At 42.7% G+C, this 23,510-nt stretch overlaps 2 protein-coding genes across 3 annotated transcripts in view; both read left to right on the plus strand.

Moving 5' to 3' along the window:
* eml3 (EMAP like 3) overlaps window positions 1–4,607 on the plus strand; it is a 33,027-nt gene extending 28,420 nt beyond the window's left edge. For both annotated transcript variants that reach the window (XM_026161162.1, XM_026161164.1), the window contains 6 exons: window positions 1,006–1,094; window positions 1,296–1,393; window positions 2,904–2,991; window positions 3,082–3,180; window positions 3,283–3,413; window positions 3,634–4,607. In XM_026161162.1, coding sequence (XP_026016947.1) covers window positions 1,006–1,094; window positions 1,296–1,393; window positions 2,904–2,991; window positions 3,082–3,180; window positions 3,283–3,413; window positions 3,634–3,840 — 712 coding nt within the window. In that variant the 3' untranslated portion in view covers window positions 3,841–4,607. The remainder of the gene's footprint in view (window positions 1–1,005; window positions 1,095–1,295; window positions 1,394–2,903; window positions 2,992–3,081; window positions 3,181–3,282; window positions 3,414–3,633) is intronic.
* A 494-nt stretch (window positions 4,608–5,101) lies between these two features.
* mta2 (metastasis associated 1 family, member 2) overlaps window positions 5,102–23,510 on the plus strand; it is a 32,440-nt gene continuing 14,031 nt past the window's right edge. Inside the window, exons 1-3 of the mRNA XM_026161171.1 lie at window positions 5,102–5,499; window positions 15,868–15,935; window positions 18,366–18,459. Of these exons, the coding sequence (XP_026016956.1) occupies window positions 5,472–5,499; window positions 15,868–15,935; window positions 18,366–18,459 (190 nt within the window). The 5' untranslated portion in view covers window positions 5,102–5,471. The remainder of the gene's footprint in view (window positions 5,500–15,867; window positions 15,936–18,365; window positions 18,460–23,510) is intronic.

Consider the following 23,510-nt stretch of genomic DNA (forward strand, 5'->3'; position numbering starts at 1 on the left):
GACATTGAAAGGTGGAAGAATTCTCTGATGAGAACAAAAATGTAACCTTGATGGTCCTGATGGTTTCCAACGTTACCAGCATGACAAGCAGATCCCGACTGAGATGCTATCTACGCGCCACAGTGGAGGGGGCGCCATAATGGTCTAAGGTGCTTTTTCCTTCAGTGGAACAACGGAGCTTCAGGAGGTGCAGGGGCGTCAAACAGCTCCTGGCTCTGTCCAGATGTTGCAGAGAGCGTCCTCATTACTGAGTGGGGTGGTAACGGGTGGTAACAACTGGGTGTTTGAACAGGACAGCGCTACAGTACACAACGCCATGAAGGACAAGGGACCTCTTCCAGGAGAATAACATCACTCTTTTGGACCGTCCTGCATGTGCTCTGATCTAAGTCCAGTTGAGAACCTTTGGGGATGGATAGTAAGGGAAGTTTCCAAAAATGAACGACAGTCCCAGACAGTAGATCGCTTCGTGCGGCCGTCTTCACCACTCAGAGAAACGTTCCTGAGTTCACGTTTGGAACTCTGATTTGTGTTTTGGGGGCTTTACAGGTATTTTTGTAGGTGTGGTCTTAAACTAAACTGTAAAACAGCCTGTTTCAGTTTAATGTTGTTTTTAATAAACTACATGCTCACCAAAGTGTGTTGTCTCACTCCCATTTCTTCTTGTTGCATGTTGAAGCTCGACATGGGAACTTGTTAAGATCCAACTGTGCAAAATATGTTTGTTTTTTTTAACCATTTTTCAAGTGATCTTAAACCTTTGATCGGGACTGCATCAGTATGGATACACTTCTTTATTAATCATACGACAAACCCGCAGAAATATAAAGGCACAAACAACACATAACGAAACTTTTGCTACAAACTAAAAGAAAGAATTGATCTGTGGCTTCCTGTACAGCAAAAGAAGAAGAAAAGATGGAGAATTTAGCCATGAGCATTCCAGTCTGTTCTTTTCTCTGACTCTCCACCTGTCTCCTCCTCCACCCCCTGTAACACCGACAGGTGGATGGTCCTTGACCTGCTGACCAGGGAGGTCGTTTCTGAATCCACTGATGGGAATGAGCAGCTGTCTGTCATGAGATATTCACCAGGTCAGTCAGTAACTCCTCCTCCTATATTAACTGTAGATGTGACAGATTAGGGTGGTGCTCACATCCAACCATGTGGACCTTCTTCACACAAAAAACATGCAGCAAACTTTGAGTTAAAGCTTAAAACTGTTGTTCACAGGGTGGGATGTAGCAAAGTTTCACAGTGGGGATCCTCTTTGACTCTGTGAGTCTGTTTTTCAGATGGCAGCTTCCTAGCTGTAGGATCACATGACAACTTCATCTACATCTACAGTGTGACAGAGAGTGGCAGGCGTTACACCCGCTTTGGAAAATGTAACGTGAGTTAAACTTTAAATTATTTTATTTCACTTGGGTTTTTTCTTCTTGGTTAACAGCGCAGCACATCTCCATCCAATATGAGCCAGCTCTGGTGCTGTAGTTTCCTTCTTGTCAATAAATTTTGTGTACAGAGTTTCATTGTCGTCCACATATTATTACACATCACACTGGTCCGTAGAATGACCGTTACCTTTGTTAACTCTCAAGCATTAATCTTGCTGCTGAGGGTTGGTGCAGTGATGTACTTCTCCAGTCAGAACAGCTAACTTCCTGTTAGCTAACCTACCCCTGAATGTGATCCTGTTCAGGTTCTTTTATTGATGACACTACAAACCTGTCCATGTCTCTACTGGTTTTTCCCCACTCGGCCATACACCCACCGAGAAACAGAGTCTGGTTATCAGCGATTCATTTATAAGACATGTGAAACTAAAGGCACCGGCCCCTGTAGTGAAACTGCTGGCTGAAAGGGCAAATCCCATAAAATTATAGTTCATGTTGGCAGTAAAGGTCCCCGGTTACATCAGTCAGAGGTCACTAACATTAATATTAAATGGGTGTGTAACTTTGCCAAAGCAATGTCGGACGCTGTAGTTTTCTCTGGTCCCCTCCCCAATCGGACCAGGAGTGACGTGTTTAGCCCCATGCTTAAATTAGTGGCTGTCCAAAAAACGACGTGGGCTTTATAGATAATTGGGAAGCTTTCCAGGAAAACCTGGTCTTGTTAGGAGAGACGACGTCCACTTTGGATGGAGCAGCTCTCATTTCTAGAAATCTGGACAAATTTATTAAACCCCCCAAAATGTGACTATGCAGAGATGGGACCAGGAAGCAGAGTCGCAGTCTTACACGCCTCTTGTAATTGTTTGTATCATATCTATCTAATAGACTCCAGTTTGTGCATGTAAATGGAGAGTCCTCTTCACACACTGAGGTTAATTATGGAGTTCCACAGGGTTCAGTGCTAGGACCAATTCTGTTTACATTATACATGCTTCCCTTAGGCAGCATCATTAGAAGACATAGCATACATTTTCACTGCTATGCAGATGACACCCAGCTCTATCTGTCCATGAAGCCAGATAACACACACCAATGATTAAACTGCAGGAATGTCTTAGAGGCCATGCAGGTCTTTGTCTTTAACTTTCTGCTTGTAAATTCAGATCAAACTGAGGTTATTGTACTCGGCCCTGAAAATCTTAGCAGTATGCTATCTGACATCTGTTAAGAATAGTTCATGTATTTGTTACTTTTAGGCTGGACTATTGTAATTTGTTATTATTATACTCATGCTAGCTATTAGAAAGAATGCCGTTTAAATGCACTTGAACATTAACTTCACTTTTAATGACCTGGAAATCTTTCATATGCAATGTGTGGTATGGAGCTTGCAAACACGGAGATTAATTATTATGGAGTTTTCTGATGGTGAAGGAAATGCACAATAAAAGCTTGCTTTCTTTAGCTAATGTGAGTGACACTCTGTCTGCTTATCTGTTGGATCAGGGCCACTCCAGCTTCATCACTCACCTGGACTGGTCCAAAGATGGGAAGTACATCATGTCAAATTCAGGCGACTATGAGATCCTTTACTGTAAGTGAACATCCAGCACTGTGCTTTCAGTGCTGTTATAGGAATGCCATGCAGTACATTCTTCAGCTTAGTGACTCTGTGTTTTAACAGGGGACATAGCAGCAGGATGTAAGCTGCTTAGGAACCGCTTTGAGAGCAAAGACAGAGAATGGGCCTCTTATACCTGTGTGCTAGGCTTCCATGTGATGGGTGAGAAACTCCAAAATGCTGTTATCCTCCTTTAGTATTGCATTAACTTCATGGGGTTCTTTTATGCAATCAGACTGATGAGTGTGGTACTGTGGTGTTCAGGTGTGTGGCTGGAAGGCTCTGACGGCACAGACATCAACGCGCTGTGTCGCTCTCACAACGAGAAGATGGTGGCTGTGGCTGATGATTTCTGTAAGGTTCATCTGTTCCAGTACCCCTGTCCTAAACTCAAGGTAACTATTTTCTTATTTAAATAAGAATCAAATGGTAAAAGTCAGCCAGCTTTAAGAGTCACTAGAGTTGTGGGACATTCAGATTCAGCATTAACAGTAGGAATCTTGTAGAAAGGTGTTTATCCTACTCTGGAAAGACAATGAGGGGGGAGGAGTAAGTGGGATATGATGGGCCTTCCTCTGCTCTGATCCGAAGTGGACCTGCTTCTTTTCTCTTCAGGCACCGAGCCACAAGTACGAGGGCCACGGCAGCCACGTCACCAACGTCTGCTTCACTCACAGTGACTCTCACCTGCTCTCCATTGGCGGGAAGGACACTTGCATCCTTCAGTGGAAGGTGATTGGAGGGGGGGTGGGTAACAGCCGTGAAAGACTGGCCTCGGCCTCATCCACCTCTACCAGCTCTCCAGAACCTGCAACCAGCTAAGGAGACGGCTGCTTGTAAGAGTGAGGGAAAGCGGGCTGTTTTCTTACAGCCGCAGAGGCATCGAAGTGAGTTATGGGCTCGTTCTGTCCTCTGGACTGACACTGCTGCTAGTTTCAGGCAGAACATCCTCTTCGGGAGGAACATCCATGTTAATGTTATGCTTTAAATCCTTGTGAAACTGGACAGTGTGTGTGATGTTTCCCATAAGACAGAATCCTTGTCATTCTGTTGTGTATGTGGTGAGAACCGTTCTTGTTTGCTGGTGCAGAACAGTGCTGCACTGCCCGTGCACGTGATTTTATACATGTTTTAAACAAGGTTTGGTTAACATCTCAACTTTTTATATGCTTAGACTGTGACAGGCCTGTCCCATTAAAATCAACTCAGCATCTCGTATTCATTCATTTGTCTAACAGTAGATCAGTACACTTGAAAATGATTACTTTAGTGCAGTTTTTTATGTATTTAAATGTACGTCGGCAATACTGTGATGTCGTATCAGCTCAGCTCCAAATAAATGAGAGAAGACTCCGAGGTGTGTTGTGTGTGAAGTGTCACTAGTGGGCAGTGCCACTCCAGAACCTGTGAGTGCTTTCCTAAATAACAGGTCTCAGGTGAGAACACCTAGGACTGAAGTCTCAGCAAATGTGTTTTCACTGAAGATGGCAGTAAAGTCTGCGGTGCCCTCCTGTTGGGAGGCAGTTAAAGGTACATGGTTTAAGGTGGAAAATATAAAATTAATCGAATAAAATGAATTGAATCATTAACTGCCTTTAGGTGTGATACTTCAGTAAACTGATATGCTCTCCAACACTGCCATCTATTGCACTACCAGCAGCCCGTACAAGAAAAACACATACATTAGTGCTTTTTCACTCTATTTTTAAACTGTTTTTTATACTTGTATCTCATTTTTAACAGCTTCCGTCCGTTCAGAATTTGACCTATTTGGGGCATATTTGCTGCCATCATTACACTGACTCGTCTGTATATTCTCTGAATTTGCGATATTAAAGCCTGTGTTTGTGTGTACATCTTGTAAATAAGCGTTTGTTTCCGGTAAGCATCTTGAGACACTTTGTAAGCTACAAGCAGTAAAGTAAGTTTAGCATGTCGTACTTTTCATAAACAGGCCGTCCGTGTCACTAAACCAGCGCCGGTGAACAAGTTGACTGTGAGACGTCGGTGATTGTCGACAAAATCCGAAGTTGACGATTTGTACACGAGGGAGGGAGGGGGGGCTGTGTGTGTGTGTGTCTGTGTGTGTGCGCGCGCGCGCTGAACTGAGCGGAGGTGAAGAAGAGGAGGATGAAGCTGGGAGCGGAGGATGGGAGGAAGAGTGGAGTAAGAGACAGGCTAGCTGTATGTGAATAAGTGAGTGAAGAAGAGGAGAGGAAGGTCGCCAGAGAGAGAAAATAAAAACTTCTATTTTTGGAGATAATTGCCGGAGCGTCGCCAACGGAAACTTTCAACTTTTTACCCGCCACTGCTCTCTTGTTGTACCCAGAGCCGGCTTTGTTTCGCGGCGGGGGTGTTGACGATAAATGAAGGAATAAAATAGACTCCCATCGACCTGTTTCTACCCAAGCGGGGAATACCCTGGGACTGCTTCTGATAAAGGTTACGAGAGAATGGCGGCCAACATGTACCGAGTGGGAGGTAAGGAATGGTTTACATTTTTAAGACACCCCTTCAACGTGATTGTTCGCTTCTACTGGGAGCTGGCTAACTAGCCGCTAGCTGTCTCTGCTGTTAGCAGCTAGCTAACGCTAGCGTACGCTGCGCGACTCCGGGCTTTCATCAAGACAGTCAGATCTGCCGAAACAATGTAGTATGACTTAGCTTACAGACAGACGTAAATAACTTCACATTGATTTGGTTTCCACACAGCTGTAGCCAAGTATAGCTGCTTCTGTGTTCGGACTGTAATAATACCATACATTGATCAGTGTATATTTGTTTTAAAGTTCAACTTTTAGAACAGATCTGTGTTATATCCCAGTTAGTTCACGCCATCATAGTACCGTACCACAGGGCGGCCGTCGCACAGCATGAACCGGTTCTGAAAGTTTGTATTTATACAAATCCATCCAGCCAGCTGGATCCAGGAGATCCAAACATATGTGTTGGTTATGGATAAGCGAAATAACAGTAAATTGTCCAATTCTCTGACGTGTAGTCTATAGATTTGATAACGTCCTCAAAATGAACACAATGCTAGTTAGCATTAGCTGCTGGCGGTTGAGAAGTAAGCATCTAGCTAAATTTGGTGACGTCTGTGATGGCTTGCTAACACCGCTCTGCTAGCTGTGTCAGGCTGGTAGGTTAATTTCATTATCGCCTCCGCCATATCACTAGATGTGCTAATTCTGGCTGCTAAGTCCTGTTAGCTTGGCGTAGTAGCGGTGCTATCCGAGCTCAGTTAAAATTGTGTTAAGAATTTAGTTTACAGACTGTGAACAGTTATATTGGAACACCTGCAAGTGAACGACTGAATTTGTACCAAGTTGAGTGGTAATAACTCGTTAAGTTCTCGTTTGTTAAAAATGTTTCATCAGTGCTACATGGCTGCAAAGGAAACTGGTATGTCGGTGGTATTAATCAGGTAATTAGTCATTAATATCATCTTTCGCAGCCCCCCGCGACACCAGTGGCAGGCAGGCATTTATAAGATGCAGTTCATTGGAGGTTGCTTTGCAGGCGTCAGAAAAGAAACTAAACTATGGTTCATACAAAGCAAGCTGCTGTTCTCTACTGTTAGTTTTCCAGTCGGATCATCAGGACAGTTGATTCTGGGCTTCAGTATTGATTGTGCAACCTTTTCAGTGCTAAGCCTCGGAGACGGTGCTAGCTACGGGTTCCCTGAAAATCTTGAGTGGGGGGGAAGGCTAATCGCAGTCTCACGAGTGTGTGGGGTATTTAGGTCATAGCGATTAAACTATGCTCTGCAAAACATGCTGCATATTTCTGCGCTTAATGCTTGAACAGTTAAAGTGTTTTTTGTTTTCCCCCCCATTAACTTCTTATCACTAACCCGCACTCCGTGCTCTGTGTGTATGACTGACCTCAGTCACGTTTCGGCTTTAGGATCCCTGCTATTGTAGCTACTATTTGTGCAGAGGTGTGCAGGGTTTCATTTTTGTTGAGAGCAACATAGCGCTATGTGGAAGGACAGTCAATTTAGAAACATCAGCTAGGAAATTGTAGTCATTTTGTAAGGTGGGTTCCTAGAGAAACCTATTGTTTGGAGCTAATTATTGGAATTTATAGAAGAGATAAAGCATCAGAAGACAAAGCTTGGCACTAGTCATGCATTAGCTAAAGAGAATTATTGATAAAGGGTTATATGGAAAATTGTCAGAAAATTCAGTGGTAAATATTGTGAACAAAGATTAAGTTTAAGTTCAAGATTAAGATTAAGTTAAGTATCTTACACATTGAGAAATGTGCTTCCATCACTTTGTGGTTGGACTGTAGAGGGGTTGGAAGAGCTGCTGGACCTGTCCCAGCCACCTTGCTAGATCAAGTTTGTGCAGGGAAATAAAGGCCATAGTGTGATGCCACATAGTGCTGCATCAATGAGCCATAAACCCAGGAACAGGATTTTTCATTAGCAAAGACTATTAAATGCATCATTATGTGTATTTTAAATCAATTATAGGGTAAAAATAAACACCTGTACAGTTGTATTTAAAAACTACAAAGTTCCGTTTTTCATGTCACTGAGGCTTTATAATATTTTGCATCTGGTGAATTGATCGAGCCAGCTGGGGCCTTTGTGTGTGGGTTCTCTTCAGGCACGAGTTACCCACTCGGTGATTCTAAACTGGCCGTAGCTGTGAATGGTTGTCTGTCTCTGTATTACGCTGGTTTTATGGTCCCACGTGTATCTGTTCACATACACAATCTGGATTGGAATTACTGAATGTTGACAAGTGGAATAGAGAAGGGAGCAAAGTTTACAGGAAACGGGAGAATGGAGTAATAAAAGCACTAACGGTGGTTGCAGTGACACTTTTCATTGTTTTTGTTTCACTTCAGCTTTTTGTATGTCAGAACTTTGCTTTCCTCAGCATGTGGCTGAAGGACATGGATTCATGAACAGTGAATAAGGTCGTTGCGTCTCCAGTCATTCAGACTGGAGAAGTGAGGTGGGATGATAGCAAAGAGAGGGAAGGTAGTCAGACCTGAGGGAATCAAACTATAAGAAGGCAACATTGCAGACATAGAGGACAGCTACAAGTACCTGGAGATCCCACTGGCAAATTGGAACCATGAAGAGGTCGCTAGGAAAGCTGTAACCACCAAATACCTGCAGAGGGTCAGGAAAGTCCTGAGGAGTCAGCTAAACAGTAAAAACAAGATCTGTGCTATCAACTCCTACACCCTGCCTGTGATCAGGTACCCTGCTGGGATAATAAGCTGGCTAAAGGAGGAGATGGAAGCCACTGACGTCAAGATGAGGAATCTCCTGACCATGCATGGAGGGTTTCACCCCAAGTCCAGCACTCTGAGACTGCCAAGCGAAAGGAAGGAGGTCGGGGACTAATGAGTGTCAGTACCACAGTCCAGGATGAGACAAGAAAACAGTGGTCCCAGTGGTAATTGTAGCACTCAGTGCAGTGACCCCGCAGCTAGGCGAGTGGCTCCAGCAGATCCCAGGAACAACATCTGAGATCTCTGTCCAGAAGAGTGCAGTCCTAGGAACAGCGTAGACACTGCGCAGGACCCTCAAACTCCCAGGGCTCTGTAAGAGGACCCGAGCTTGAAGGAGAGATGATGTGCAATGAGGTTCAGGGCTGGTGAGGCACTGCCTTCATCAGAATCAGATTTAGAAATATATGAACCCAACAGAATAGATTATTCATCATTTGACAGCAAGGGCTGGCTCAATTCGTGGCACCGGCAGCTCGTATGGGCAACTTCCTGCTTCCACTCCAGTTGTCTGAGGCAGTTACCACTGTCCTGCCACGCAACTGCTGCTCTTATGGCCATTTGATGTTATTTTTATTTTATGAAACGGTTGTCAGTGTTGCTTCAGACTTGTTGGCAGTAGCATTTCGTAACATGAATTTCTTTTTCTTTTTTTAACATTCATTTAGTTTTCTTCCACCACCACCAGCTGCTGCTGCTGCCTTGAATTGAGCCAGTCCTCTCTCCCATTTCATCGGCAGCAGTTAATGGGTTATGTTTCATATCTCATATCAGCATTCTTTACACATACTAACTGTACCCCATGTGACAAACATTAAAAAACAAAGTTATTGTGGTCATATTTTTATAAATGGAGTCCCTGCGCTGATCCTTCCTGACAAAAATGTTCGTTCCTTTTGTAGAAGTCCTCCTCGTCTTGTTTCAACTTTAAAAGTCCACCTCAGTGGAGATCACTGCCAGGGAGGAACAGTCCTGCCCCAACTGTACGTCTTATTTCTTTTCAGTGCTGAGAATGACCAGCTGAAGCAACTGTGTTGCCTCAGGAACAGCTGAATGAGATCCTTGTGGGCTAAAAAGTTGAGAAGCCGTCTAGGAGATTTACATTCATTTCTCATTGTTTGTGAGCTATACAGTCCGATGAGATCCGCCTCAAGTCTCACAAAGTCCAACAGCTTGGCGCATTTTGACAGGCTCTGTAGGTTCACCTTATCAAGATATGATATTTCACCCAATTTTGCGCAATCGACCAAACCAAGGAAATGATCAAACCTGGCCTTCATTTGATCACTGTTGTCCAAAATTAAACGGAGCGCTTGTCTCTGTTCATCTCTGATCACCTGTCTGACTCTGTTTCCACTTCCTGTCAGGCCAAGTGCACCACATTTCTACTCAAATCAGTCATAGAAACTATCAGACGCCAGCCTCCTGCGCTCGAGAGCAGCAGCGGTGTCGTGCACGTGCGTGAGAGCACCTCGTTTTGCATCACTCTGAAAAACGCGTCAGTTCCATTGAAAACGCACTCACATCCCAGGAGGAGAAACTGATCGTATCCTGCTGCCATCATCAGCGTGTCATTATTCCAGCGGTCAGGATTTTCCATAATAAAATGCAATGATGCGTGCAGGTCAGTTTTGGTGCAGATTTATGGTCTGGGTAAACGGCACTTGATCATCCACCATCCGCTACTGAAACGTCCCTCTGCTGGTTTAATAAAGTGCATGTGACACGGGCACGCACTCTGCAACAGCACCAGGTTCAGCTTGTGTGCGTACCTGTGGGTAAACATGGCCTCGGGCAGCTTCTCTTTAATTTTAGCCTGCATATATTGAAAGTGTTTGAAGCATCTGATTGGCGACAGAGAGACATTGATTCGCTCTCATTGCGTTACAGGGAACAGGTTGTGAGGGATTGGGAAATCCAAGGTGAGGCTCAGCTTGCTCCTGCCTCACCGTGCGTCTCTTCCCCGTATTTGAACGTAAATGCTAAAATTCAGCAATTTTTATTAAAAAAAAGAAGAAGTCCAAATTGTTTATCTTAAATGGAAAGTAGTTCATTGGTATTAGAACGGTGGCTTCTACAGAGGGAGGTTGTCAGGGAATTATTAGGCATACCAGGAAACCAGGAAAGGGCAGCAAATATGGAAGTATCTTACTAAGGTTATTATAAAGTGTGTTCAAGTGTTACAATAGAAAACAAACCAAATGGAAAATTAAATAATTTGGTCAGCTTTAAATGAATAATGTAGACATTAATACAAATAGTACATTCTCAAAAGCTGTACGGCACACGCACACAGGGCAGTGAGGTTCATATATGGAGCTGATGTGGCAGTGAAGTGTTAAACACCTGTTCTGTGTCGGCACACTCTGTAGCTGGGAAAGAGCTTGCTCAGAGAAAATCCTTGTAGCCAGGGGGTGGGCTGCAGTTTGCAGCATATGCTCTTCTGCTGCTCTGTCAGACTGGAAACAGACAAACTATCCACACAGGCTCTTCAGCAGAAGTTTTCATCAACATTTTCTGTTGTCATTTGGTCTTTGAGCTCGTTCACACTGGTATAGCTGCAGTAGCCCAAACATTAGCGCCACTGCTGCTGTGCAGCAAACATCAGCCTCTTTTTATGTAAATTTTAAAGTGTTTTGTGTATGCCTCTTTCAGCATTTACTTTAATGCTTAATGAAGCACATCACTAAAAGTTGCATTATCTCTTTTTTCTTGCTAAAAAGGTCGTTTTGCATGAAGCTTATTTTCTGCAGTAATCAGTAGAAATTTTGCTGAGGCAACAGGGTAATGCTGACTTCACAGTTGGCTTAAACTCATTCTGGGGCCTTTTCAAGTATCCTGCACTGTGACATACTTTAAACTCTTTGGTATGTAACGCAGAAACAAATGCATTTTATGATATGTACATCAGTTACAATTTTGTTTCCATCAAGTTCATATTTCTGAATCATTTTTTGGTAAGAGCAGGCCGGTGCTGGTTCCTACATCACCAGTCCTCCTGAAGCACACAGTGTTCAGCCTGCATAAGATCATTATCTTCTCCAGAGATTAGTCAAAGGGCTTCCTCCTCCTTATTCACCCTCAAGCACCTGACAGTCAGCACCACTCCAGCTGCAAATGTCCACAGCATACGCTCATGGCTGCCTCAACACACATCACTTTAATTTAGATCCTCTGCCCACGCGTTTACATATTACCCGAACACAGAACCAGCTCTCCTTTGACTGCAGTGCGTTTGAGGTAAAATGGTACATTGAGCTGAGACTGAAATGAACTTTAAATTTGAGCATATCTTACCTGGGTGATCACTGCCTCAGTGTAAGAGCATCGTCTCCCCTCAAACTGGGCAGTAGGAAGTGATGGACGGCTTTAGTATGAAAAAATAACCCCTGCTGACATTTTGTCTCTAGATCTAGAATCCGTCATGTTGAGCACATGAGCGCTTATCCCCTTTTGCTGTCTGACCCAGTGTTATGTAATTTGGTGGTATTTTTTTTTTCTCGCTGTGAACAAGGAGATGATGTCTCTCTTTTCGAGCTTCCCACCATTGAGCTAAGTAGAGCAAGAAATCCTCTCCCTGTCGCAGTCCTTTCTTCCCCATCTCTGCTTTTGACGTTTCATCAGAAACCCACTGATATCGTCCCGGGGGTCTCTGTCCCTGCTTGTGGGAGGACCAGATGGAGTTTGATGAAAAGCAACACTGCTGTTAATAATCACATCAAAAGATACAGTGAAACACTGTGCCTGTCGTTAGTGGTATGATGAATGCTAAATGATTAAAAATCTGTTATTTGTAAAGCTCGTGTTGCTCAGGTTGTGCTGCTATTCTGAGCCCATAGTCAATATTGCTTAATATGTAGTCAGTTTATTCCCCTGTTTTTGTAAATTGGTGCATAAACTCAACCTTGCAACAGTGTTATGTTAAACAAAATGTCACCGCTCAACGTCTGTAAATTCTGTTTTCTTAGCCTTCTCAACTCCAGTGCAAAGTCCTAGAAACGTTGGCCGCTGTAGGACTAACAACTCTCACCAGCGTTCATCTGTAGTGAGTGTAGACTCTCAGTCTGCTGTTTACCTAAGCTGTCAATATTTGTCCACGTCCATTTACTCTGGTCAAGGCCGTAAAACAACTCTTGAAACTGTCTCTGAAGTGGATCTAACACTGTGGGACTCATACATTTAGTGAATAAACTCGTGCAATGACCCCAGGGTCAGACCGCCAGTGTTCAGAGAAACCCTGCAAAAATCAAAGAGCTCCATCTGGGACTCTTCTGACCTCAGTAAATTAATATGAAAATTTATGACAGAGATGGCATAAATACATTTCTCTGCCCATTATTGTTGTAAGTTCTTTCCGTGATGGCAGAGTCATGACAGAGAGAATATTTAGCATTGTTCTCAGCAGCTGGGAACATCATCTCACTGGGCTTCTTCTTAGCGCTAGGGTGAGGAGTTCAGTCATTCAGTCGGGGCTAGGAGTTCAGTTGCTGCTTCTCCACATCGAAAGGAGTGAGCTGTGGTTCACACACTTTTCAGTAACAGTTTATTAGTTTTTCAGATGCTGTTTATGATATTTTATTAGTATGTTAAGATCTTTTGTAGTAACATGTTTTCATATCATATGTAACATGTTTTTTTTTAAATGTTTTTCTGTTTGGTTGTTCGGAGGATAATGTGTAATGTTCATAATGCACGATGCGAAGTGATGCACATTTAAGCGGTGTGATTCATTACTGAAGAATGTGATTATTAAACAGTTCTCAAATTTAACTTGATTTCTGAGTGTTTCTGAGTGCTATAATAGTTGGTTCGTCTTCTTTTTCCCACTTGTTTAGTCAATTAGGGAATCAGTTGGTAGCAACATCCCTAACGTAAGACATTTTAATCAAAAAGTCATTTTAAATCCCTGAGGTATGGCAGTATTTAAAATGTGGATGTTTTGTTGACAGGACAGCCTGGTTGCCAAGTACCCTACTAACTACCATACCATAATGTTAATTACATGATGTTAACGTAAGCATTCACCTACCTTTCACCAAACACTGTAGCCTGTGGAGCATAGGCTACAGTCACAACAGCAGCAAAGACGGCTGTCTCATGAAAATGTAGCGTGTATTTCAGGATTACTGTCTTTATTTAAGTCAGTGCAGACCTACTGCAGCAGCCCTTCTTTAGCATCTAAGGATAGAGTAGCACACGTATGCTGCCACTGTCAGTTCCAGAACATTTGCGTGCTCAGTACATCCACTGCCTATAGTCACTGTGGTAAAAAAAAGAAGCCAGGATCGTTATCTCGCATTCTGAGAATTTTGACATTAAACTGTATTGTATTGTATCAGTTACGGTGACATCCTACTTTCAGTTACTCCTCAGTCGACTTGTGGAACAAGTTGTGTAATACGTTATCTGTAGTGCAGTCGTGCCACTTCACTGGCACAGGCTTCACTTGGTGTTTTAAGTGTTGATGCTGGTTTTATTTTCTGCTGCAGAAGTTAATGTAGTTGTTATCAGCCTGGTCGTATAGTGAAGACTCGTCTGTGACTCTGCTGGTTTGAACTGCAGGGACTGAAGAGCTGCTGACAGAGCTGCTTTCTCCTGACTTTGTTCGGTTTCCTTCTTGTCTGAATTGGTGTCAGTGATTTAAGCAATGTTAATAGGATATATGGTTTGAATGTTGGTTACACTGCAGACTGCTGGCTAGTCCTGGCTGACCACTTGACCTTTTTAGATGGGGTTTCCAGATGCCTCTTAAACATAGACATGACCAACATCAGAGCCAGAGTCTGACCTAGTATTATAAAACCAGCAGCTACAATCCTGCTTTATAAAACTGTATTTCAGTTGATCTGTTCCTGCCAGAGCCTCATTGATTTCAGTGCTGTAGCCACCCAGCTGAAGTCTAAAATGAAGCGCTCACTGTAAGAAGGGTTACTTGTGGTTTGCATAATAGACTATGAAGAGCTTATGACTGAACTAGAAACACAGAGGCTTGACACTGTCACACATTTCTGTGTGCAGCATGCTTGTGAAATATTTGAGCTGTGTTAGACCAAAGTAGTTTTGGTCCCTCCAATGAAACTTAAGATTTTGAGGAGTATTAATATTATTTGCTTCTAATTGGAAACAACATTATACTATCAGGACGTAAAATTGCTTCTCAATTACAAAATGTTGTTGGGTAAAATGTCAGTTTGTAGCTTGTTTCTCAAAAAGCTGTGAGCATTTGCTGCTCAGTATAACGGCCCCCTGCTCAACCAAGCGAGTTTTATTGGCACTCCTAAAATTCACTCAAGCTAATAATCAAGATTAGCACTGAGAGCATTTATAATGGAAAAAGGTCATTATTTTATCTTTAATGGCAGAACAATACTGGAACCCAACAATTTTGCATTGAATAAAGAAAGTGGTGATTGTTCATGAGATGGTTCACAAACAAAGCTGCACATATTTCCTGGAGCTTGAGCCACACGTGTTTTTGCCGCTGCTTCGCCCTTTAGGAAACTACCACCATGTCCTGTGTGTACTCTTCAGTGGGGCAAGTCATAACCAACATGTATTCTTAGAAGTTCTTTATTCTATTTCACAAGCTACATATGTTTACATGAAGTGTTATATGTACTTAAAGGCCTGCGTACGTCTACCGATGACACCATTCATTACCACTAAATCTATTTCAATACATCCACACAACTGTTAGTTGCATGAACTCACAAGTTTATTCAGTTGTGACTTACTGGCAGGAGTTGCCCTGCTGTGTTAGGGGTGGGCAGCTAGAAATCATAGGTGGACAGTTTGGGTGAAGTGAAGTCGAAGGTTTTGGAATTACACTAGAGTTGTCCTTTGGCCCACAGTGATATCTGTGTTTTTATGTGACATAAAAGTGACATTTGCAGTATTAATATAGCAATGCCAGCCAGCTGGTGCTGGTGTGCAAGACGGACAGACAGGTGACAGTCTCAGGTGTACACACTGCTACAAAACAGCACAAGAGAAGGAGGATTTAGTGTTTGTGTTATTACGAGTGCTAAACAAGAAGAGTTCCAGATGGTACAGTGGACACATGTGTGACTCGTTTGCTTAAAGCATCTTTCTTTCAGCTTGACGAGTGAACCGTCAGCTCGGCTCGACACCACCGAACAGAGGCAGCAATACAACATAGCTAACATTAACAGTGCAGTGAATCCTGCTTGTGCCGTGATGTTCAGGACTGCAAAGCAGGCTGCCTTCACAGCTTGTTGTGTTTGTGGATTATTCATAATATTGTCACATTATCTGTAAGATTAAAGTCAACTGTTGAACGGCGTATATTTTAAAGTAAAGGCTTTGCCATCAAGTAGAACCTGAAGCACATGAAGTACAAACATCACTAATGTCAGATAACTTTGCCGACATGTGGCCAACAGTAATGTTTTAATGTTCTTCAATATTAAAACATTTGTATTGCTGCATAAACATGTGACATAAAAATCAGTCAGTACTTTTAAAAGTTTACGCTGCTGTAAAGTATATTGTTATAGTTCTTTACTTGATGAGTACAGGGACGTGGGCTGACATGTAATCCATTGTAAGCTGATTCTCTACTCTTTGTTTCAGATTATGTGTACTTTGAGAACTCCTCCAGCAACCCTTACCTGATCCGGAGAATAGAAGAGCTCAATAAGGTAGGTTGGCTTTTTGTTTTTTTCAGTTTTATATTTCTCTCAAACAGCTGTGTGTACTGTAACCTGTTTACCTTCTGTAATGCACCAAAACTATAGAATATTCTTCCTATTCAAAGTGGTTACCAGGATGTTCTGGTGACTAATTTCATTTAAATGAGGGGGAAAAATGAGACTAGTTGATTGCATTGTTAGTGTTGTGCTGAGCACCAGGAGGACTGCATCAGCCCGAGTGCTGATTGTTGAACACAGTGACTGACGGGTTAAGCCCCCAGTAACCCACCACAATGGTCGCTTTGCTCAGTGCCATAACCTCGTCTTGTACTTACCGGTAGTTTTATTTATAGCCGCCATTAAGGCACAGGAAGCTGCTGGAGTATTGTTATTGAAGACTAAAATGCAGACAGAAAGGCCCACAAACAAACAGCAGCTGTAAAGGCCTGGCAGCGCATTAAAAAGGAGGAGAACCCAGCATGTGGTGATGTCCATGAGATCAAGACTTCAGGCTGTCGGTGCCGGCAAACGGTTTTCAACCAAGTGTTTAAATGAACATTTTATTTTCACTTATTTAATGTGTCCAGTTAGTTTTGAGCCACTGAAATGAAGGGACTAAAAAGGTTTTTAGTGTTTTTGTTCAACCCATCGAATTACAGCTGACAGTCTGCACTTCAACTGTCGTTTCATTCAAAATTCATTGTGGTGATGTACAGAAGCAAAATTAAGCAAAGTTGTCTCTGTCCATATATTTATGGACCTAACTGTGGGAGTAGAAAAAGTTAACTGGAAACCAAGACTTTAGTGTTTGTTTGTGTTTTTTTCCCCCACAAACTTACTGCAGTATCATTACAATGGTGGTAAAAACTGACACGATGGTTCACTCAGTTTCATCCCAACTGAGCAGTGCACGGCTGGTTGACAGGCTACAAACGTGTGACATGTGATGTCACGTGAAAATCTGCTCGCAACACTGGCAGGTTTGCCCACGCACAGGCTGCAAAGTGGAGGGCAGCACTGTGATTGATTAATCCATGGAGAATATCTCGAGTTGATTAATGTTGCTAGATGTCTGTTACGGCCCGGTCTTGGGGTACTGGAACGCAACATAAGGTTTGTAAGCAAAATGACCCCGGCCTGGTCCCCAAAACCACACCAAGCATCAGATTTTGAGCCATCATACATTACCATCTGTAAAGCATCTGATTGGCAACGGACACATTTTTCAGCATGACAATCCCAAGGATGCCAGGATGCATCCTAATTAGATGCCCGAACACCTCAACTGGCACCTTTTGATGTGGAGGAGTAGCGACTCTACTCTGGCTCCTATTAAATGACTGAAATTTTTAAATTTTGTCTTAAAAACATAAAACCTGATTGGAAACCTTCATTTTTGTACTGTGAAGACCACAATCATATTTAACGAATCCATTTCATAACTTAAAATGCAAACATAAACTGTGACTTTCAACAACTTGTGTACAAATTTTGAAAGCAAAGTTTTATACACAACTTTTTATCACTACTTACATAAACAATGCAAACTATTTAAAAATCAGCAGTAACAACAAGATGCAACACGGTGTATTTGTGCCTCTCCCAAAAATGCTTCCTGTCTCACACAAGCCAGAGGAGCGAATCACGCCGGAGCTGTATACCTTCTCCTGTTTTCTACCTAGAGACGGCTTCACATTTGCAGTCTGCCTTTGGCTTTTTGGCCAGTATCTGACATTCAGTAGTCACCTCATTGCTTTGACGCACAAAACCACAAAAAAACTTGAGTACACAGTAATCAGTAATCAGTAATCTGTAGACTTATTATGTTCTTGCATCAGAAGGATCTGTGAAAGCCAATGTAGCTCCAGTACTGGCTTTGCAAAGATGTTCCAAAAAGTAAAAACCTGAGCTGTGTGAAAGATGTTTGAGAACGGAGCACCACCATGCTGCACAGCAGTTAGCAATGAGATGTTCCATAGGTGTCCTTTCCTTATATGTAGCACCAATAACGAAATCCAGCATACCCACCAGAGGAAAAGCGCACACAGCTACATGACACAACAGAGGCCACACACATACTTTGGTTTGTAAGTCCAAAGAAAACAAGCCAGTGATTTGTCTACTGGTGATGAACTGTATGCTTGTTTCCAACTCATCTCCTGACTTTCAGAACCAGCTTTTGTTGTTGTTGTTGTTGTTGTTTTCCTTTTTTCGAGTATTTACTTTGAGTACAGTGTAATCACGACAGACTTGTCATGATTTATAGATAATAACTTAGAATCTGGTCGTTATCAAGGCTAAATAAGCCACCAGTGGCTTTAATCAAAGGAGGAGGAAGGTACAAAGTTTCAGTTTTTAGATGATTTTGATGAGTAGGAGGGAATTACTCTAGTGCATCATTCTGGTTCTAATTTGTAATTACTGATTCTTCACTTGCAGACAGCCAATGGAAATGTGGAGGCAAAAGTGGTGTGTCTGTTCAGGAGGCGAGACATCTCGGGCAACCTCAACACTCTAGCTGACAGCAACGCAAGTGAGTAGCAACCAGTGAGCCAGAGCTCCTCCCAGTGCCCATCTTCTCCAGTCTGAGAGCAGCTATGATGTGGCTCCACTCTTTTAATAAACTTCACACTGCAACCCCAAAGCACTACTTCAGCTCTGACATTGAAAAATGAAAGGGGGCAAGTTTTCATGAATGAAAAATGGTGTTTCAGAATTTTTACTCTAATTAATTATTTATTTATTAAATGTTTACACAGTTTAAAATGAACCAGTAAAGGCTTTGATTCCCAACCCCCTGAACCATGGTCGGCCATGGTTGCCGGAAGGTCGCCGGTTCAATTCCCAGCTCTGTCTGTCTTGGTCGGTGTGTCCTTGGGCAAGACACTTCACCTACCGCCTACTGGTGATGGCCAGAGGGGCCGATGGTGCGATATGGCAGCCTGGCTTCTGTCAGTCTGCCCCAGGACAGCTGTGGCTACAACCGTAGCTGCCTCCACCAGTGTGTGAATGTGAGACTGAATGAATAGTGGAACTGTAAAGTGCTTTGAGGGTCTCAAAAAGTTCTATATAAATGTAAATGTGTACATATATATACATGTAAATATAAATAATAATTATTACTATTATAAAATAAATGTATGAAATGCACTTACATTTGTACTGAAATTAGCCCAAAAACTGCTGGCAGCTACACGCTGGACTTAACTAACTGGTGGGACTCACACAAACACACTGTGCACGTTCTCTTGAGTCAGTTTGGCCCAAGCAGCTCCCACAGTGTTCAGTGGGATTGAGGGTCAGAACTGCAGGCTGCCAATTCCATCCACTCTATTCCCAAATTCTGAATGTGGTCTCTGATAAACTCCTTTCGTTGATGGCAAGTTATCATCTTGGAGTTCAGTCCCAGACTGTGGTGTAATGGGATTACCACAGTCTTGATATCTTGATTGCCTCCAATGATAACAAGCCTTGTTTTTTTTCCAGTGAGGGAGATACCGCTCCACACCATCACATGCTTCTAACTCCACAAGCTAGGAGCTTGCAGACACTGCAGACACTGTAACTGATTCAGTTACTGCAATCATTCACTATAACACCTGATAAGCTATTAGTGGCTGACATTGAGAAATCCTACCAGTGGCTGGACTGAAAGACAGCACAGAGGCGCTAGTCATGGCAGCACAGGAACAAGCTCTGAGCACAAGATCCATAGAGGCTGGGGTCTGTCACACCAGGCAAGACCCCGGGTGCAGGCTGTGCAAAGACGGTCTGAAACAATCCAGCACATAACAGCACGGTCTAAGATGCGAGCAGGCAGGGCATACATGGAGCGCCATAACCAGCCGGTTCCACCCTATGAGCCCAGTGTCTGTTCTGTGTGTTATTAGAGGGTTGAAGCAGTGAGTTGTTGGTAATGGCATGCACACTGCTGGAGACTGATCACTCAGTCATTAGCCCCTCCCCAACACCAGCTCTACCTCCTTACTCCTCAGGCTGCAGTTCTGCAGACAAAGACACGCCCACACGGATGCATTGATAGTTCTCCCCCTCTCTGTCCATCAGCGCGCGCGCACACACACACACACACACACACACACGCTGTTTGGTTGTTTTTGGTTGTTTGGTTTTTCTTTTTAATGGTCATATGTTGGCACTTGTAACATTTGTCCATAATGTGTGCCATCAGTGTATCTGCTGGCAGCATTCATGTGTCCTCTTTAAAGGTATGGCTGCTCTTTAAAGGAGGCTGAGCAGTCTGTTTCCCATACGTGGTGGATTTAGGAGATGTAGCACACGAGCTGAACATCCCCAGCTGATCATTATTAAATAGCCATGCCGGTCTACATCTATCTATAATATTTAATATTTGCATTTATGTATTATTGTGCTAGATGCCAAAACTACATGTATATATGTGTGTGTGTGTGTGTGTGTGTGTGTAGGGTTTTTAGCGTTTGTTTGTTTTTTTTTGTTTTTTTTTTTATCGCTAACTCTGTTTCCCTGGGTCTTTTCCCATGTGTTATAAATAAATCTTGATACCGGTTTTATTTTGTTGTATTTATCCGTGACAACTTAAAGGCCAGTCCGTGAAAATACTGTCGGACATAAACCGATCCGTGGCGCAAAAAAGGTTGAAACCGCTGAGCTAAAACGGCTCCCGAAACATGCTCTTTTGATTTGAATTATGTAGTACTAAAAGCTCATGTTTGGCATCTGAAATGTGATGAATTTAATTTCTAGTGTGCCAGAAAACAGTTGAAGGTGACTGACTAAACGACGGCCTGCTGTGGTAACGGTTCTAAGGACACATTCATGACGTTCAGAGAATGCGGTTTAAATCCAGACTGATTTTTGCATGAATTAAGAGAGAGCTTTTTATAGGATAATTTGCAGATTCTATAGATTCCAAGTCGCTGCTAATGTTAAACTTTGTTCATTAGTAAGTAGTACATGATAAGAACCACGATGTTTTCACCTAATTGCATTAGTCTTCGTCAGCAAAGCATGTAAGTGTCACACACACACACAAAGATTTGACCACAACATATTATGTTACTGTAATATAATAAAGACTTCCCAACAAGTCTTGCACTGAACATAATTACAGAGAAAATGAGTCATTGTTGAGCTTTTTAATGGCTGTTAGCTTCCACTGTGCTATGTTAGCTCTCTAGTTAGCCACCAGTACACTGCAGCCATGATGTGTGAGGTAGTAAAGAAGCAATGAGCTGATGCTGGATAGATCAGGTCATTGCTCATGTATAATTGGCAGAAGGGGGGAAAATATTTGCAAGAGAAGACGATAATAATAAAATTAAGAATGAATTCTGGAGCACTCAGAGCTTCACACTGTAACAACAGCCTGACTTCTTCAGTGATAATGAATGAGTGTGTCTGGCAGGTTTGCTGTGAGAAGGGAATTTTTCCCAGTGTGCCACAAAAAAGTGAATGCTTTTAGTTGGAAAAAAATTAGAACATGAATTGACTGTGGTGTATCACACTTGTGGATCAAATCGTGTGTATTTGTAATGCTTCAATGCAAATAGCTACATGGATCAGTAAAGTAATGCAAGAGCACAATAGACCCATTACACACAAGTTTGGCCAAGTCAAATCCAGACTGTCCCCAGCCCTCGAACTCTCAGCCTGGGCCATGATAAGCTGCACAGTCTTTAAATAGAATATAATAGCCTTTTATTGTCGCTGTACGTATGCAACCATATTGTGGGTGCTCCACACCAGCTGTGGATCGTGTAAAATTATAAAGCGCTGTATTCTTACTTGCTTTGACTGCCTCGTGCAAAAGGATAAAGTGGCTACTGCAGGATTCTAACAAACACGTTGTTGTTTTGTCATTGAACATAAAACAGTGCGTCTAATAGGGAAAATGTTTTCAGGCCAGTCTTTGTTTGGTTTTTTTTTTTTTTTTTTTTTTTTTTACTCATGTCATAAAATAGCTTAATTTCCAAATGTATCCAGTTTTGCTCGGCAGGTGAAACTAACTAGCATTTGGAGTTCAAATACGTCTCGTTACAGGGTAGTTACAGTGTTCCTAATGTCACTGCTTAACTGACTTATCAAGATTGTTGGTGCACTGAAGTATGACGGAGGCACACAGTGATCCATCGTTGACCTTTGTGGGTAGAAGTAGTCCTGTTCTACTCTGTTTAGGTCTGGGTTGGTCGCTTCTAGGCCTCTTAGTGCTGAAGAAGTGCACGTTCTGTACTGCTGCTCGTTAGGACCAAACCTTGTTTATTGGACTCGCTTGTTTCATTGCTGCTCCCTCCTCTTCCTCCTTCTTTATACTCAAGTTCTTTATGCAGAACAAAAGGCCCTTGATCTGTCCACAGGGCCACAGCAACCAGTGAGTTAATTGTGATGCATCTGGAGTCTTTGTCAGATCGGGGACAGTGCGTTTCTAACAAAGTATGTGTTTTTCTCTAGAAATGTGCCCGTCGCTCCTTCTGTGTGTGCTGTGTCTTCTTTTGTGTGTGTGTGTGTGGAGTTGGGGATACATGTTGTGGAGGGGGATGGGCGCTTTCGGTTTGGCACACAGGGTTTCCTACTTTGTCTGGCAGGGACTAGCCGGACCGGTGAAGGGGGGGGGTTGAGAGGTTAACAGAAAAGGGGTGTGGCTTAAGGTACCATCCCTCTCTTTCTCTCCTGTGCCCTCACTGGCAGGGTTTCCTGTGGTTCAGTGCAGGGGCGGGGTCCACAGAGATGGGAGTGAAGTAGTCCCTCCCCTCCTTCTTACAACAAATCACTTGACCGCCTGAAATTCAGAATGCGCAATCTAGTGGCGAAACACACTCACACGTGTGGCTTCGTTTTTTCACATCTCTCTGTGTCTGAAAAGTGTCTCATGGCTCTGCTAGTGTCAGATAATCAGATTGCTTTACAGCAAGTCCACTAATAATATTTACAACAATACTAACCAGTGTCAACCTGCACTGCTCTGTGCTGACTGCTGCTTTAGTTTTAATCACTGGAAAATCTACTTTTTTAATTCTTGATTTTTTTGTCATTAAAAAATTAGTGTGCAATTTTTTTTCTTTGAATATCTAAAGCAGCATCTCGCAGTCTTTGTTATTCAGTTACTGTGGTTGGACTGTTGCTCTGCACTTCATTCAGACTTGGCTTCGCTCACACTACAGGCCTCGATACCTCGGGAGTGTTTGTATGAATGAGTGAATGAGGCATGTAGTAAAAACACAAGAACCAGTCCAGTGGTTGCATGTGCAGTTTCTCTCCCTCTGTGCAGCAGTTCAATGTACACAGACTGAAATAAATAGCTGCTGTTATCTGTTTGCTTTTATGTCACTGCAACCATCTTTGGACTGCTTTGCCTATTTTCTAACAGCTGTGGGCCTGCTAACTGCTCTTAATGGTACTGCAGTTACTCACATGTTAATAGTAGTAACATTTTTCTGCCATTTGGACCATTAAAGTTAACTTGAGGACTCACTTTTCAAAACTATTAGATTTTTTCCTACAAGGCTTAGTTTCATTTCTTTCTTCTTCTTCCACTTAAATGGGTGCAGGAATAAATCCTTGGCTATTACCCACCTTCACTGATTTCAA

Source organism: Astatotilapia calliptera, chromosome 3 (genome assembly GCF_900246225.1).
Source record: "Astatotilapia calliptera chromosome 3, fAstCal1.2, whole genome shotgun sequence".
NCBI classification, from domain to species: domain Eukaryota; kingdom Metazoa; phylum Chordata; class Actinopteri; order Cichliformes; family Cichlidae; genus Astatotilapia; species Astatotilapia calliptera.